General features: G+C 39.4%; 1 protein-coding gene across 6 annotated transcripts in view; it reads right to left on the bottom strand.

Annotated features, from left to right (window-relative positions):
• Positions 1 to 16,779, bottom strand: part of LOC119727027 (copper-transporting ATPase 2-like) — a 61,563-nt gene that overhangs the window by 14,761 nt on the left and 30,023 nt on the right. For all 6 annotated transcript variants that reach the window (XM_038198915.1, XM_038198912.1, XM_038198914.1 and 3 more), the window contains 8 exons: positions 15,772 to 15,938; positions 10,097 to 10,258; positions 9,020 to 9,259; positions 8,056 to 8,289; positions 5,736 to 5,985; positions 5,077 to 5,201; positions 3,534 to 3,677; positions 1,358 to 1,543 (listed from right to left, as the gene is read on the bottom strand). In XM_038198915.1, the coding sequence (XP_038054843.1) occupies positions 1,358 to 1,543; positions 3,534 to 3,677; positions 5,077 to 5,201; positions 5,736 to 5,985; positions 8,056 to 8,289; positions 9,020 to 9,259; positions 10,097 to 10,258; positions 15,772 to 15,938 (1,508 nt within the window). The remainder of the gene's footprint in view (positions 1 to 1,357; positions 1,544 to 3,533; positions 3,678 to 5,076; positions 5,202 to 5,735; positions 5,986 to 8,055; positions 8,290 to 9,019; positions 9,260 to 10,096; positions 10,259 to 15,771; positions 15,939 to 16,779) is intronic.

Below are 16,779 nucleotides of genomic sequence, written 5' to 3'. Positions count from 1 at the left end.
AAAATCGTACATATCTGATGTAACAGAAACAGGGAAAAAAGTGAACCCTAAATGTATGTAACTCAAGTAAATGTAGTTCCTGTAAATGAATACGCAAAACTAACTGCACAATACAAGGAAGTAGAGTAAGGGTAATTGAAGGTGATTGAACTATGTCTCAATTTCGATAGGAGGAGTTTTGGTTTTGGTTTGGGTATGACTCACAATTTTAAAAACAATACAAAGACTCGGTTACAGAAACCAGACCAATTGTTTGTGATGATAGGATGACGCATGAAACAATGTCCCATGAAACAATGAACAATTACTGCAAGACAAAAGTTTACAAAGAAAATTGATTTTGTCGCACATTAGTGTTCAATATTTTGTACGAAAAGTATTTTAAAGATGGAGGAAAAATTCATATATTTCTAAAACAAGTTCAAGTAAGCATGGGCAAGGTTTATTGGAAATTGTTAGATAGATAGGATGTTAGTCCATTGCAGGTTACTCCCCAGCTAATGCCAGTACCTATTTGTACTCTTAGGTGAAGACATAGGCAAGTATGGGTGAAGTGGCTTGCCCAAGGACACAATGTATCGTCGCGTCAGTGCAACAAGGTCATAACTTGATTCTGCAACGAAGTCGCATCTTGCACCAATACGCTCCGTGCAACAAGGTCGTATCTCGCGTATCACAACGTCCACTGACTGAGTGTGTACATGTGAGTTATTTTAAGCGAGATACGACCTTTTGACATTGAAAACTCGCGTTTCACGTACATGACGTCACATACCATTTGAGGAGATACGACCTTGTTGCACGGACACGACGATATTGCCCGCAGCAGAGTTCAGAACTGCTAATAACCCCTGATCATGAGTCATAAAACCCTAACCACTAGGCCACACTTCCCTTGCTAAAGGCATGAAGAATCGTTTCCGATAATAATAATAACAACGGAGTCTTATATAGCGCACGTATCTACCAACAATTAGGTACCCAAGGCGCTGGTAATATGTCTATTTTTAAAGAAAGGTAAATAAAGTATATGAGAAGTATGAGACCAATTACGTAGCACCTTAGAAGGGTTGACAAGGTGCTGCGGCGCATATTGCAGCCACTGCCAGAAACACCGGGGCAAACCCCTTCTCTTAGCGATTAGTGTCACTGGGTTCTTTAACGTGCATTACACAACACAAGGCTTTACGTCCCATCCGAAGGACGAAGCGATAATGGTAAAGTGCCTTGCTCAAGAGCACAGGCACCATGCTCCCACGGCCAGGATTCGAACCCATGTACCACGGCACACAAATCGAACACCGTAACCATTGGACCACAGCACCCCACTCCCAGCCCGGACAGATTTGTGACTTACCCTGCGAGCGAGTTCAAGGGGCTCCCCTCCCTTGATCAAGATGCCGCTGCGGGCCCCCATCCCGGTGCCAACCATTACGGCCGTGGGGGTGGCAAGGCCCAGGGCACAGGGGCAGGCTATGGCCAGGACAGAGATGGCCACTTGAAAGGAGAACTCAATGGTCAGCTCCATGGTATGATTAGCAGCCTAAGGTTTGGGAGGAAAAGCAATAGAGATTGAGTCAGAAAATTACTTTTTGATCCCGTCAAATTTTGTTGTACACGATTGAAAAATTTTAAGGCAGCATTTGTAATCATGAACTGATAATACATGAGTTACTGCTGTACAGTATTTTGACTTTATACAGGGTGACCCCAAAAAACTGCAACCCTAAAACATTTGCATTTTAAAACAAAAGGGATCCGTGGATTTTTATGTTTTGGGAATCAGATTAAAGCTGAGAGCTTTTTCTTTCAAATACTGAAGAAAAAAATCATGAAAATAGCACTTTGGGTTGCTGAGAAAATGCCAATTATGTAAAAGTGGTCATTTTTCATCCTGTTCACAAGTACTTCAAACAGTGTAACATTTTACTGTAAACCTATTGTGTAATTATCCTTCATTTGTGCAATTTCTGTAGTATTTCGACATATTTATGATGTTAAAAGGGTTTAAAATAGGACTTAAAATAGGACTTAAAAAGGATGAGATACCTGTTCAGGTGGAAAATAAAAGGTATTTCCATCAAATTCATTTGTACTCATGTCATATTTTGTGCCATGTTGTTTGTAAGGATTAGGTCATGCACAAATAGGTACAGTGAAAATCTCTTACTGTGGTAATGTTTTGTGTACAGGATGAAAAATGACTACTTTTAAATAATTGGCATTTTCTCAGCAATGCAAAGTGCTATTTTCGTGATTTTTTTTTCAGTGTTTGACAGAAAAAGCTCTCAGCTTTAATCTGACACCAAAAACATAAAAATCCAATGATCCTTTTTTTTTCAAAAGGCAAATGTTTTAGGATTGCATTTATTTGGGGTCACCCTGTAGAGCCAAGTATCACGACTTCATAATCACTGTGTGTCAACTGTCATGTAAGATTGAATGGCAGTGCCGTTAGCAAAGTAATGCATTGTATGTACAGGCATGGGCTGAATGCCACTCAAAAAAAGATGTCACAAAATGCTGTCGAAAGTTTCCACATGACGTCAAATTCTCTTGTACTACATTCAAGTTTGCAAGATGTCAGACAATGTACAAGCTACAGTCCATCATTTGCAGCTATATCCAAAAAGTAACTGACGTAATTATTGTTGAAAAGCACGATGGGACTTAACTTTGTGTGAAATTATTCTTTCTGGCAAGCTGTCATTTTGAAGAAATCAATGAAAGAAGGCCTTTCCAACGATACGTACGTCTAAAGATGCATTGTTGGAAATTTCCGTTAGCCGTTCGTTTTGCAGTTCGTTTTTTTATTCAGCAACGCGCGCGCAAGCGTTGGCATGATGCACAAGTGCGCGTGGTTGCTATAATCCGTAGGTTCAGTGCGGGACATCGCATAGCTGCAATCAGCTCAGTGAGAATGTGTCCCGGACGCTGAATTCAGGCCCAATTCAGAACATGACTCAGCAACTTTTGATTTGAAATCGAGATCCCAGAATATTGTTTTCTCGGAATGTACAGCATTCACTGAGCTAGAACTTCATCGGGTTAGTTGTTCAGCACTCGTCTTTAGATTTTGAGAACTTTTGTTGCTTCACAACGAAAATAATGCACAAATTACAAATGATGGACGCTACCTTTAACCGCACAAAGTTAAAGAACATTAACAAAACCGGGTTTGAAGCTACAATCTGCAGTAGGATGTTGCTGCAGTCACCATCATTAAAACAATAATGGTTGTTGTTTAACTTTTGAACAAACTTTTGTATATATACATTTAGCTTTAATTGTGTAAATATTTGTAAAGTACTTGTGTTTGTAAGTATTGTGTTTGTAGTCCGTTTCACATCTGCACTGTTCCTTATATTTACTTTCCATAACTTTATTTAATAATTTATAATGTATGCAGGGCCCCCAATGGAAACCAGTTTTAAACTGTTATGGCATACCCTGGGTAAATGTAATAAATTATTAACCAAGCCTCTAGTTATACAAGACTCTAGTGTACACGGTAGTCCACTCTTTTTACTTACAAATGGTGTGGACACGTATGTGGGGATCAGCTCTGGGTGCGTCATTCCAATAGCAATCCAGATGGCCAGCGTCAGAGTTGACAGTACAAGGATACCGGGGACAAACACACCAGCTATCTTGTCAGCTATCTGCTGGATTGGAGCCTGAAAAGAAAACAAAAGTAGCAAAAGTTTAGAGTTAATATGTTTTTAAAAAATAATAATAGATAAAGGGAATGCTATATTGGTTTGCCGATGATGTCACAGAACCGAAGGCGTCTTGATCACCAAAACACAAAAATACTTTAAACCGTAAAACTCCAAGAGTTTGGCACATTTCTCTTTTTAACTTCACGATTTGAATTTCTCAGATATTGCTCTGTACTTAACAATATGCCATAATTGTGTATTTGCAGTAACCCACAAACACAAAAGCATTCGGAAGTCTTATACAGGGCGAGTAAAAAAAACGAAGTCCCAAATGTCGGGACCATTGTTTTAGTGAAGTTCTGCATGTAGCACTTTCAAAATCTAGGATATGAAAGCCCAATTCACAATAAAGCTTTCTTGTACAAGAATCATTCAAATCACTCATGTAATTTTCAAGTTACAGAATTTTAAACACAACCACCGTTTTGAAGTTCTGTCCACGGATCACAAAAAGGTAAAGTGTTCTTTCAGCAAAATGAAAACAAATCACATAGGGATGTGTGGGAATCGTTTTCGTTTTGCTGAAAAACTGAAAAACCTTTTTTGTGATCTGTGACAGCCATTTTCTGATGTGACACCAGGCTTGCGCGAGTCACGCTCAGGTAGTACGCACGTACTCCGGGCTCCTTCGACCAATAGGGTTACCAAAATGTGCACGCGCATCATCTTTAAGAATGCATGCGGCGTGCGCGAGAGCATGGCACCACCTCAACAATAGTTTCTAATTTTGCTCGCCGGATTGAAAACCATCGTTATTCCACAAAAATCTTAAAATTGCATCAAACACAGAGTCAATGTTACCAAATGAATTATGTTTGACAATGTCTATACACGAATGTTAACTTTTTCACAAGATGCACCGAGGGTAAAGTAAGATTTGTGTGGCGGTCAAGGGGATTATATTTTTTTTATCACCCAGTCTGTCGCTCATCCAGGGTTTTCCAAAAGGGGGCATGAAATGTAACAAGCAGCAAATGGTGAAGGCAAATTATGGCATCTACACCAAAGGCCGGGGGGGGGGGGGGGAGAAACATAATGACAGAGTGTTGCTCAACTACATGTACACCACATTCCGTGCTACCGACGGCAGCTTTTGTTTATCACTCATTTGTCAGCCCGAAACAATTAAATCACTATGAACAGGGTGAGTAAAAAAAAGCGGAACCCAAACCCCCCAAATTTGATTTCATATTCAAAAAAATATGTAGCACCAAAAATAATAATGACTGGAAAGCCGATTTCATAAGCTTTTGTTACATGAACAAATTACTGAAATTGCTCAATCCGTTCAAAGAATATCAACATTTAAACGCAATGATGAATTTAGGCAATAAATTCACCCCTTGTGACTCACCTTAGAGGTTTGCGCATCTTCAACCAGCTTGACAATCTGTGCCAGGGTCGTGTCGGCGCCGACGTGCGTCGCTTCCATGAGGATGGTGCCAGTTTGATTGATGGACCCACCAATCATAATGCTACCTGAAATAAAGAAATAAGTCCGATATAACACGTTTATCTTGCTGACCCCAAAATTGCGTGTCATCTTTACACAATGACAGATTTCACAGTAACTGCTCATTTAATAATATTTATAGTTCTATCTATAATGTTTTGTGGATTCATCTGGTGACATATTTCGAAGCCATAATGCACGTTTCAATTGGCTTTGGTCCCCACATGTCCAGAAAAAATATACAATTGAAGTAGTAATTAAAGCAGCTATTCTGAGCTAAAGTGTGGGGTTTGGGGCCCGCTTTAGGCCCCCGAAAATTTTGGATTCTAGATGCTCTGTGGTGCGATCTGAGGCAATTTCTAACAACTTTAACAAATTTTTTTTTGCAAAAAATAGGGCCCTGCAAATGAGACACACGAGTTCAAAAATCTGGGGGACATTTGATATTGTGTCCCCCATCCTTTAATAACTGTGGGGTGGGGGGGGGGGCAGGTCCACCTGTCCCCCATGATTGATGACCATGATACAATGTAATACAAGTGAAAAAAGGGTTTACAAACCTGGTTTCTTGTACACAGGCATGGACTCCCCCGTGATCAGCGATTCGTCTGCGGCTGACAAGCCGTCGATTACTTTCCCATCCACCGGAATCTTCCCCCCGGGCACCACCTTCAGAATGTCTCCTCTCTCCACGAGCTCCACGCTGATGGAGCGCTCGCTGGTCACTTCCATGTCCTCACCCACAGTGACCAGGTTGGCTTCCGACGGCTGGAGGGACATCAGTTTGGAGAGGGCATCTGATGTCTTCATCTAAGTACATCGATGTAAAAACAGCTAAGTTATGAGACATATTTTTGGAGAGTTTCAGAATGTTTTACTTGCTGTTAAACGTATAATCCTGAAATTTGGGAGTAGTTTGCAAAGCCACTGCATGAAGTGAATAATTCTAAAATTGAAGTTTGGATATGTGATGATCAAAAGGTATTCTGTTGATGCTTGGATCTGTATGCTCTTGAGATTGCATGAGAGTTAATTGACTGAACTATTGACAAACATAAAAGATTAAACCTTAAAGGGAACATACATCATTTGCTTTTGCTGTAATTTTCAGAAATGGATGGAATTGGGGGGTTGGAAATATATAGCAAATATAGTTTCACTGACTTTTTTGAGGTTTTGGGTTCGAAAATGCTATAAAAACCAAGAAAAACAATCATTTTCTTGTAGTCTGGTTCCCTGACTCCATTTAAGAAGAAACAGAGCAGTTTACATACATTGGGGAATTGTAAGGTCAGGGAACCAGTCTAGCTGGCTTGTACCCGTTCATAGGTGTGTAATCGATTGCAAACAAGTGCGATGGTCAACTGGGGCCAGTATTTGAAAAAAAAGCCAGTTTTTTCCAACGCTGGTCGGCCGATCAGCGTTGGAAATTGATACAAAAATACCACTTTTCTTGAAAATGACAGTATACCAGGTGCCATGATTTTACAGGATGCTTTACACTGTCATTCACTAACAGTCCAGCAAGGTATTTCAAAATGATTTGGTTGTTTTATTTTTTGATGTTTGCAAATGTTGTATTTTCCCTTTAAGAAAACTCAAAATATTTTGCATTTGGGTTCAAACATGAATTGATGCTTCATCCTGAACTCATGATTATACATCACAGCATAACATTACTCTAAACGCATAATTGATGTATTTCACGTGACGTCATAGGTCAGTTGTCCCCCACACGCCCGCCATATTGGATGTCTACAGATCCATGCAGACTAGTTAGTAAACTGTCATAGACCTCGGTGATAAATTCGCCCACTTCCGAAATGCAGGAAAAATACTTACAACTTTTTGAGACACACATCAAATTAAAGCTTATTTCATCATCTTTCATTTCCTACTCAACGTTTGGGGGTTAACCAAAGACTTTTTGGAGAAAAATTTAATATTGACCATGACAAATAACTCAGAACATACATGTTACGTAAAATGTAAAAAATAAATAAAAAACAAGTCAGGTGTGTTTACAAACACAAATGCCCCGCAACCGTGACTGTTCCCATGACATAACACCACTCTTTTAACATCAACTTATGTACCTTGGTCACATAGAACGTTCATTGACAGCATTAGTGTCTTCTGTAGGTTTTATATGAATTAATCCCTAATCCCTATGATCTCAGAATAAATACAAGATTTCTATTGTTTTAGCCACTGTGACCTTGACCCTTGACCTTTCGACCCCCAATGCGATAAGCCTATTTGGAATGCCAAGGACAATCCACAAACCAAATTTGAAGTTCATATGTAAAGTATATCTCAAGTTATCGCGCTGACAAAATTTCAATTGTTTCAGCCACTGTGACCTTGACCCTTGACCTTTCGGCCCCAAATGCAATAGGTTTCTTAGGATTACCGAGAACAATACACAAACCAAATTTGAAGTTCATATGTTGAGTATTTCTCAAGTTATCGCGCTGACAAGATTTGTCCAGACACACACACACACCCACCCACCCACGGAAGGACAAGGCGGAAACAGTATGCCCCTTCGGCTTCGCCGCAGGGCATAATAAATGCAAACAAATAATACATGCACATGTACTGTATGACTGATGGAGCACACTAGACGTCCAAAATGGTGGATCTTACACTGTTTGCATGATAAATGCTTGCAAAACCTCAACATTCGTTGTATAATCTACTTAACCAAAATTCAATACTGACAAAATTGCTGTGACAGCTTTGTTTTGTACTCAGTTCAGGATATGCCAACAGATTCCATGCGTGATTCTCCCTCTCTTTATTTACTTTTTTGTAGCTGCCATCTCTTGACCTTTGCTTTGGGCTTGTGTTGGCAAATTTCATAAAGAAAGGACTCACTTTGGCAATACTCTCCAACCATCTGCCCAAGTTGATGAACATCAGCAACATGGGCGGAGTCTCAAAGAACGTGACCGGGCTGCCCTCATCCTTCTTGATCATGGCCCAAGCCACCACCACCACCGAGTACAAGTAGGCAATCAGGGTTGCCATGACGATCAGGACATCCATGTTGGCGGTCTTGTGACGCAAGGCCCGGTAGGCCTGGACGTAGAAGTATCGGCCTCCAACAAACTGTGACAAGAATGGCAAGAATGATTGTACCCAAAGTTTGTTCTCAAAGATTTTGCCACCCCCCCCCCTCAAAAAAAGGTGTTAACATTGGTCTAACAGATCTATAAAAAAGTGAGATTGGAAAGTAAATGAAACAGTGTGGAACCATGGATCCTCTACACAAGGAAAAACGACTCATCTGAGCTTGTGTACAAAATGTACGGAACGAATCGTCTAAATGCGTGATATGCTGCCCGCTCATAGAACAATGCATAGAACATGTAGAACAATGTGCGCGCCATGATCACCAACAGCCGGCGTCCTGACAGAAATCTGACCACTGAAAGACTGCAGTCGTGCCCCGAGTCTCGCGCAATGCGCACGCACAACGCGCAAGTGCCGTATCACACATTTAACCAAAAATTTGGGGAAGTCGTTTATCCTTGTACAGAGGATCCGTGGTGGAACTGAGCTTTTTGCAGTCATAAAATACTCACTACAAAACACTCCATATCGTTTGCCGCACGCAAATTTTAACTGGCGCGCTCTGCATGCAATATTTGGCCTGGCAGTTTTCAGCTGCCAGTTTTGAATATCCGAATACTCGGTCAAACACAGTTTTGAGTAATCAAATACCAAATTATTCAAAAATTACTCTCTATTTCATGTTTTGGGATTTGTTCAAGAAACTTAGCTTTCCCCACTTTATAAACCATTTTATAAGGTTCGGCCACAAAAATGAATTACTTACTTGAACTATCGAGGATAAGACAAAGTAGATGAGGTTCTCCAAGGAGAGCCCTGGCAACAGGATGATGTTGTACTTGTGGTTCTCCTTGATCATGAAGAAGATCATGGTTGCCATGACGGGCAGACCGAAGATGAGCGAGACGAGGAAAGAGCCGCGCCATTTCTTGACCGTCTTCAGCTGCTGGAGGGCGGTAGAGGCGTGCGATTCGTCTGTTGCCAGTTTGCACTCAAAACCAGCTTCCTGATATGACATGATTTAAAAAAAACAAACTCAACTTTCTGGACTGATTAAACAACGTTTGAGAGGGGATAGACCATTATCATTCCATTCAAATCAACGTAACCAAAGCGAGGCTGGAAGGAAAAATAGTCTGGTTCCTTTTTGCACAAAAAACATTATCATTCAATACTGTTATTGGATACAGGGTACATGACTGAAATGGTGGCAACATGATAAAGGCGTTTTGGGCTTAGTCAGATTTCCCTTATCTGACAATTCCCTGACGCCCTGACGTCTATATCGTAGGTCCGATAGACGCCACTGGCTAAAAAAAAACATGATGGCCATTTTTCAAAGCTCGGCTTCTTTTCCGATTTGGCTTTACAATTAAAAGCTTTTAATATTCAGATCAAATTGAGTAAACAATTTACTTGCTTCAGATATCATAAAGTTTGATATTTCTTTAAGAAAACATTAACTATTGTTGAGCTGGAATCTTCAAAGTTTTAGGGACAAATTGCAGGCGAAGCTGAAATGGAGACGCCGCCGAGTTTTGGAATAGCCTATAGGTAACCGTCGTCAGCTTCAAAATAGTACATAATGCAGGAAAGTTCGTCCCTCGTACGATTCAAGTGCGTTCTTGATGCACAAAGTCGTCATTGAATTCTAGTTTTTTTAATGCAAGCAATAAATACTAATTATCAACTCATTTTAACTAAAAAAACACCTATTTCACACCCGGGAATGCCCGGGTGCTAACCGAGAATAGCGACTAAATGCATTCGGCAAACTTCAGACATTTTCGGAAATGGGAGGCATTCCGCCCAGGTCATAAGGAAATCAATTTAAAGTTTGTACCTCAATAGCTTTGATGATGGCCCTGGGTCCTGCATCGTCAGATTTGTACTTGAATTCCCCGCGACACGTTGCGAGCGCCACCGATGCATGCGTCACTCCCTTGATGCGCATTACCAGTGATTCTATGTTCTTCACACATGATGCACAGTGCATGCCGGAAATCTGAATCAAAGAGGGACAAAAAAAATATGAACAGAGCATATATCACCGGTGGATCGGGAGGGGGATTGGAGGGGGCTAGCGCCACTCCGCAAAATTGCATTTTTGTGTTAAATAATTAAATCATAGAGAGACAATTTTTTTTTCCTTTTTTTAAATACTACTGTAGCCTACTCATCCCATCATTATTCAGGAAATTAGTGGTGGGATTGAAATCCGGATTTTTGAATATTCGGTTTGAATTGCACTATTCGGTTTCGATTTTGGCAACCGGATATTCGGAACCAACCTTAACGGAAGGGCACATGCAGATCATTTGTCATTTGTGATTTTTTTGATTGCTTGAAGCAACACAAGTGTTCAAAATCTATAGATGGGTGCTTAACAACTAACCTGATGAAGTTTTAGCTCTGTGAATGCTGTTGATTCCAAGAAAAATAATATTCTAGGATCTTGTTTTCAATTCAAAATTTGCTGAGTCATGTTTTGAATTACGCCCAAAATCAGCGTCCGGGGCATGTTCTCATTCAGCCGATTGCAGCTACGCGATAACACGCTGCACTGAAGAATTATAGCAACCACGCGCGCGTGTGCATCGTGCCAATGCTTGTGCGCACCCATTCACGGATACGCCGAATTACAAAACCAACCACTAACGGAAATTTCCAACGCTGCGTCACTTGACGCATCGTTGGCAGTGGCCTTCTTTCATTGTTTTCTTCAAAATGACAGCATGCTAAAAACAATAATTCGACAGGGACTTTAGTGCCTTTACCATCTTTAAACAAAGTTAGCTAGAACAATAATTTTGTCAGTTACTGTTTGGATAGCTGCAAATAATCTACTCTACCTTCCAACAAAATTAAGCCGTCCATATTTTTTTTGTAAATCAGGCTAAATAAAACAACTGGAACGTCCCCCAATTTGTTTCATGGTCTCTGTTTATATTGCATTCACTTACTAGCGGCCTTCTTGGTATATTTTTAGCCTGCTGTATTTGACTGATCAGAGAGTTCCTATCCATTTTTTTCCTCAACATTACAGCTCTGGAGTGTTATTGTAAAGGCCCAGTGGTCATTGAATCCTGCAAACTATACCCAGTCATTGGAAGGGCATTGCATGCGGCACCTCACTCGTCACGTTTGGTTGGCATAACTATGAGCTGGATGGGGAATTTCCAGTGAAATCGGATAGTGTTATTTGGTTTGAAAAAAAATTAGGATAACCGGATTTTGAAATCTTATATTCCTCCCACCACAACATGAAATATTCAAGGGTCTATGCGATGAATTTTTTTTTTTAGGAGCACATTTTGTGTAACTCTCTACTCCTCTTGAATGTATGACAACTATTTGACATCCCTTTTGGGTTAATTTTATTACAAAGTGCACTTCTTTAAACATCTTGGATTAAAGAAAAACCGAGAGGAGACGAAAATCATGTCACTTTCCCTTTAAAGACGTATCTAGAAACAGATGAGGAAATTAGAAAACTCAATCCATAACATGTATATATATGTTATTCACATGACTATGAAAGCATGAAAGACAAACACATCACGTGAATATGTGCAGTTTCACTCCATTCGGGTAAAGGGAATTTCCAAACTTAGTCATGACATGTTTGTGTGCTTCATACAAGCAGACTGTTTAACAGTGAAAGTGAAACCTAGGGTTCCAGTGTACTATGGAAGTCCCATCTTAATTTACAAATTATGTTGATTTAACCCTCCTGTTATCTGAACAGTCACAGAGAGTCAAACAATTTAATCCGTTCTCTGCCATGCCTTTTACACAGGCTCATCACCAACAGTCAGATCATATTTCAAGCAAGCACTGTGACCAGTCAAATGCAGTCAACAGGCAAAAGTAGGCAAGTGGTAGGCACAGCTGGCTTATCAATCACCTACGGTGCATAGCTGTATCAAGTTACAGAAACAGCCACAGCCAGTCAATCCTGTTTCATGTAGGCACAATTTACTTGGTCTAAAGATAGTCAAGGCATTAAACTCCCTGTGAAATTATTCTTTCAGGCACATGCTGTCATTTTGAAGAAAACAATCAAATAAGGCAATATTTCCAAAGACACGTCAAGTGACCCTTTTCTGGAAATTTCCATTAGTAGTTGGCTTGTAATGTGGCAAATCTGTAAACAGGTGAGCACAAACATTGACACGATGCACACGCGATTGCTATTATTGGATGGTTTTGTACACAACATTGCATACCGGTAGCTGCAATCGGCTGAATGATGTGTTCCAGATGCTGATTTCGGGGGCATTTCAAAACATGACTCGGCAACTTTTAAATTGAAATATTGTTTTTCTTGGAATATACAGCATTCATTGAGCTAAAACATCTTCACGTTAGTTGTTAAGCACCCTTCTTTAGATTTTGAGCACTTTTGCTGCTTCAAACGAAAAAATGCACAAATGACCAATTATCTACCCTACTTTTGGAGTCTGTCATTCTGGAACTAAATACTGAATTTCACCGTGTTCACCAATTTCCAAATGGTTTCAACAAAAACAATGACTACAAAATATCCTCAGTAAATAGCCATTTGTCAAGCCAAGAATGACCAATGACCGAAGTAGCACAGATATCTATTTCAAGTATATATATATGAGTAAAGGGGAATTTCCAGGTTTTATCATTGCGTGCTTGCAGGCTTTGACAAGCAAACTGGGTTGCAATGAAAGGAACTGCACTGTCATTATGTAAACAAGTGAAATCAATGGTTGAAGCAAAACTTCGAAAATCCCAAACACATTAACAAAGCAATAACATTCTTTGAGTTGAAGTTGGAAATTCCCGTTACGGAATATATAACCATGAGTTCCAAGAAACATGCAAGCTTTTACAAAAACAATTTTCTTTAGATAATGGAGAGTTAAGTAAAAAGGTTTAAAGGGAATATACAACATTTGCTTTTCCTATAATTTTCAGAAATGGATTTGGGGTTTAATATTTCATAGCAAATGTTGTTACACTGGCCTGTTTAAAGTTTTGTGTTCACAGATGCTGGTTAAACCAAGAAAAAAAATGCTTTTCTTGTAGTTTGGTTCCCTGACCCCCCTTACGATGAAACGGAGCAATTTATAGACATCGGGAAATTGTAAGGTCAGGGAACAGATGTGTAACCCATTGCAAACAAAATGTGGACTAACTAAATTTGGTAAATTGGGTGCAGCACTTGAAGTAAAATAAACAACTTTTTTCGAAGGATGTTCAGCCGACCATCGTTGGAGAGTGAGGCAAAAATTACACTTTTCTTGAAAATGACAGCACACATGGTTCCATGATATTACAAGCTGCTTGAGACTATCATTCACCAACAGTCAAGTGAGGTATTTCATAATAATTTGGTGGTTTTGTTTTTGATGTTTACAAATGTTGCACATTGCCTTTAAAACTTGGTGATTGTTCGAAGATTTTTTTTTGCGATCTATAATCTGTCCTTTACAATGTTGGTATTTCAAAGATATTAAACTTCCATAATCCCAGGTCAATACTTTCGTTTAAAGTCTTTTCCATTGTTTTGCGTGACTTTTACCTTCCAAGTGCATTCAGAAACGTTTTAGCTAAATAATCTATCAATGTGGAACTAAATATGAGGAAATTGGTAGTACTGATTCTTCTACATCCAGTTTCATTGCATCGACTTCTCTGTTTGCTAACTTGTTAAACAAAACTAAAATCCTAAGTACAGAGCCGTGATGTCATGCCAAGAATGGCCAACAAACAAATCACAAAAGATATCGATTTCATCTATCAGGCATAAAGGTAGAGTATATCATTTGCAGCTATCCAAAAAGCAACTGACAAAATTATGGTTGAAAAGCTTACTTAGCTTAAAGATGGTAATGACACTAAACTCCCTGTGAAATGTTTCTTTCTGGCATGCTGTCATTTTGAAGGAAACAATGTAAAGGCCATTTCCAAAGATGAGTCTATAGACGCATTTTTGGAAATTTCTGTTATTTGTTCGTTTTTAATTTGGCGAAGCCATGAATGGGTGCACACAAGCGTTGACACAAAGCAAACGCGCATGCAGTTGTTATAATTTGTCGGTTCAGTGCGTGACATCATGTAGCTGCATTCGGCTGATTGAGAACTTGTCCCGGATGCTGATTTTGAGCACAATTCAGAACATGACTCAGCAACTTTGGATGGAAATTAAGATCCTAGAATATTGTTTTCTCAGAATATACAGCATTCACTGAGCTAAAACTTCATCAGGTAAGCTGTTAAGCACCCTTCTTTAAATTTTGAAAACTTTTGTTGCTTCAAACGAAAAAAAATGCACTAATGACAAATGATATACTCTACCTTTAAGATAATGAAAAAAAAAGTGGAATGGAAACGTGACATGAAAATGTGACCTGTCCCTCAAGGGCAAACTATTACTAATCTGACAGCGAAAGTAAAAACATGATATCCGCAGTCAAGGAACAATACAATTGAAGGGTTAGAAAAGGGAAGAGGAAATAAAAACCTAGACGTCCTCCGAAAAAATGCGAGAGAAAGTCCAGTGTTTCATTTCATGAGGAATTTTTCTGAACTATCATTTTCTAAAATGCCAGAAAATTTTCTCCAGTTATGAAACCCAAAAATTGTGGAAATGTGTTGTTTTCTCACAAATGTTTAGCATCCAGTGAGCTGAAACTTCAACAGGTTACTTGTTATGCACCTTACTTTCAAATTTTTTTTACCAATTTTGTTGCTTCAAAATAAACCAAAAATGCACCAAAGGGAGATTATCTTACATACCTTTAAACATTCTATATTCTGCTTACAAAATTACTAAAGGCAAAAGTAAAACTCAATATTGAAATGTAATTTCCATCATAAATGGCAAAATAATACTCTTTTTGGAAGATCTGGGTCTGACTTATAGTAAGGGAACAGAATGCTCGGCCGGTTTTAAACACTATGCTTAAGACCAGTTGGAGTCTGGTGTAATTATCAGAATCCAGACTCCAACCAGCCTTCAACATAGTGTTTAATACCAGCCAAGCACATATTGATTCCCATTAATAAATACCTTTTTGGCGAAAAAAATCAAAACTTTTTGGTCCATAAGTCAAAACAAGTCAAAAATTACAAATTTCCAACGATTTCGCTCAACATTTTTACTTCATGTTTTTCGAAACACCCCTCTAGCTACATTATGGCATGTCCCTATTGCGAGTAGTCGTAAACAACTCCTTATATGTGGATTGGCTCGTGCGTACTGCAAGATTTGGCGCAGAACGCAGCTGTGCCGGCGTATTGTGAATTTAGGACTAAGAAATACTGAATCACTGGTAGTATTGTGCATGAGTACGTGAGGATTCAACCAATAAAACGGTAAAAGGCACCAGATTTTATAGGAGACCAAATTTCATGTGATGCTGGAAAAGTGTTTAAGACCAGCCAGCTGGTCTTTGTCAACCGTTTAAAACCGGTCACGTGACGGGCTCTCGACCAATAGGAATGGGTAAACTGTCTTCGGTATTTATGAATAAGTCTTACCGTTAATTTCAGTGTTTCAATTCCACCCTGGTTCTTTTCCTCAAGGACTTCGGCGTCAAAGCCCATGTCATCGATCATCTCTCGTATTTCCTCTGGGGTCACGACATCTGGGTCATAGGTCACCTCAGCCTTCTGGGCCATGAGAGCAACCAGGGCTGCACTGATTCCTATGGGAAAGGATGTAAACAACCTTAACATTTCTATAAGTTTTTTGCCTTTGGAAGTGCCATACAATATATACCATACTTGTTTGGTTGAGCATTGTCAAATGTAAGGTACTATGGAGGATTTTCCGCCCAGACCAATAAACAGGGGCGGATCCAGGATTTTTTTTTTTGGGGGGGGGTGGTTCATCAGAAAATCAATTCTGAAATGTAGACAGGTTTTTTTCTCCAGTCACTTGGCCTCTGCATAATCAATAGGGGGGGGGGGGGGCCTCGTACCATACTTTCAATGGGGGTGCTGTTCAAATCCGACGATCAGTAACACTATGGTACAAAGACCCTGTAACCCAGCTGGCTCTGTCAAAATTTTGTTCACAGGCAGATTTTATGATCAGTAAATTTTTTTTCGGGTGTCAGAGCAGGGGGGTTCTCATTATTTTTAATGTATTTCTATGGAAAACAAATTGAGCCTCGAAAAACAAGATGATTTATGTAAGATGGCAATGACAGGACATGAAGTGCACAAAATATACATAAAAAATAATGAGTTCATGTGGCAACAAAAAAAGGACAAAAGCTCATAATACAAACATATAAACAAAATCTGCTAGTAACACAAAAGCAATGAAGATTCCTCATCATAATATGTTAAAGGGAATATACAACATTTGCAAACATCGAAAAATAAAACTACCAAGTTTTTACGAAATACTTTACTAGGATGTTGGTGAATGAGAGTATGAAGCATCCTGTAAAATTATGGCACCTGGTGTGAAGTCATTTTCAAGAAAATAGTATTTTTGTATACATTTCCAACGATGGTCGGCCGACCACCGTTGGAAAA

Source organism: Patiria miniata, unplaced genomic scaffold (genome assembly GCF_015706575.1).
Source record: "Patiria miniata isolate m_02_andy unplaced genomic scaffold, ASM1570657v1 HiC_scaffold_2, whole genome shotgun sequence".
Lineage (NCBI taxonomy): Eukaryota > Metazoa > Echinodermata > Asteroidea > Valvatida > Asterinidae > Patiria > Patiria miniata.
The sequence above is the reverse complement of the archived record's forward strand: the minus strand, read 5'-3'. Positions and strand labels throughout refer to the sequence as shown.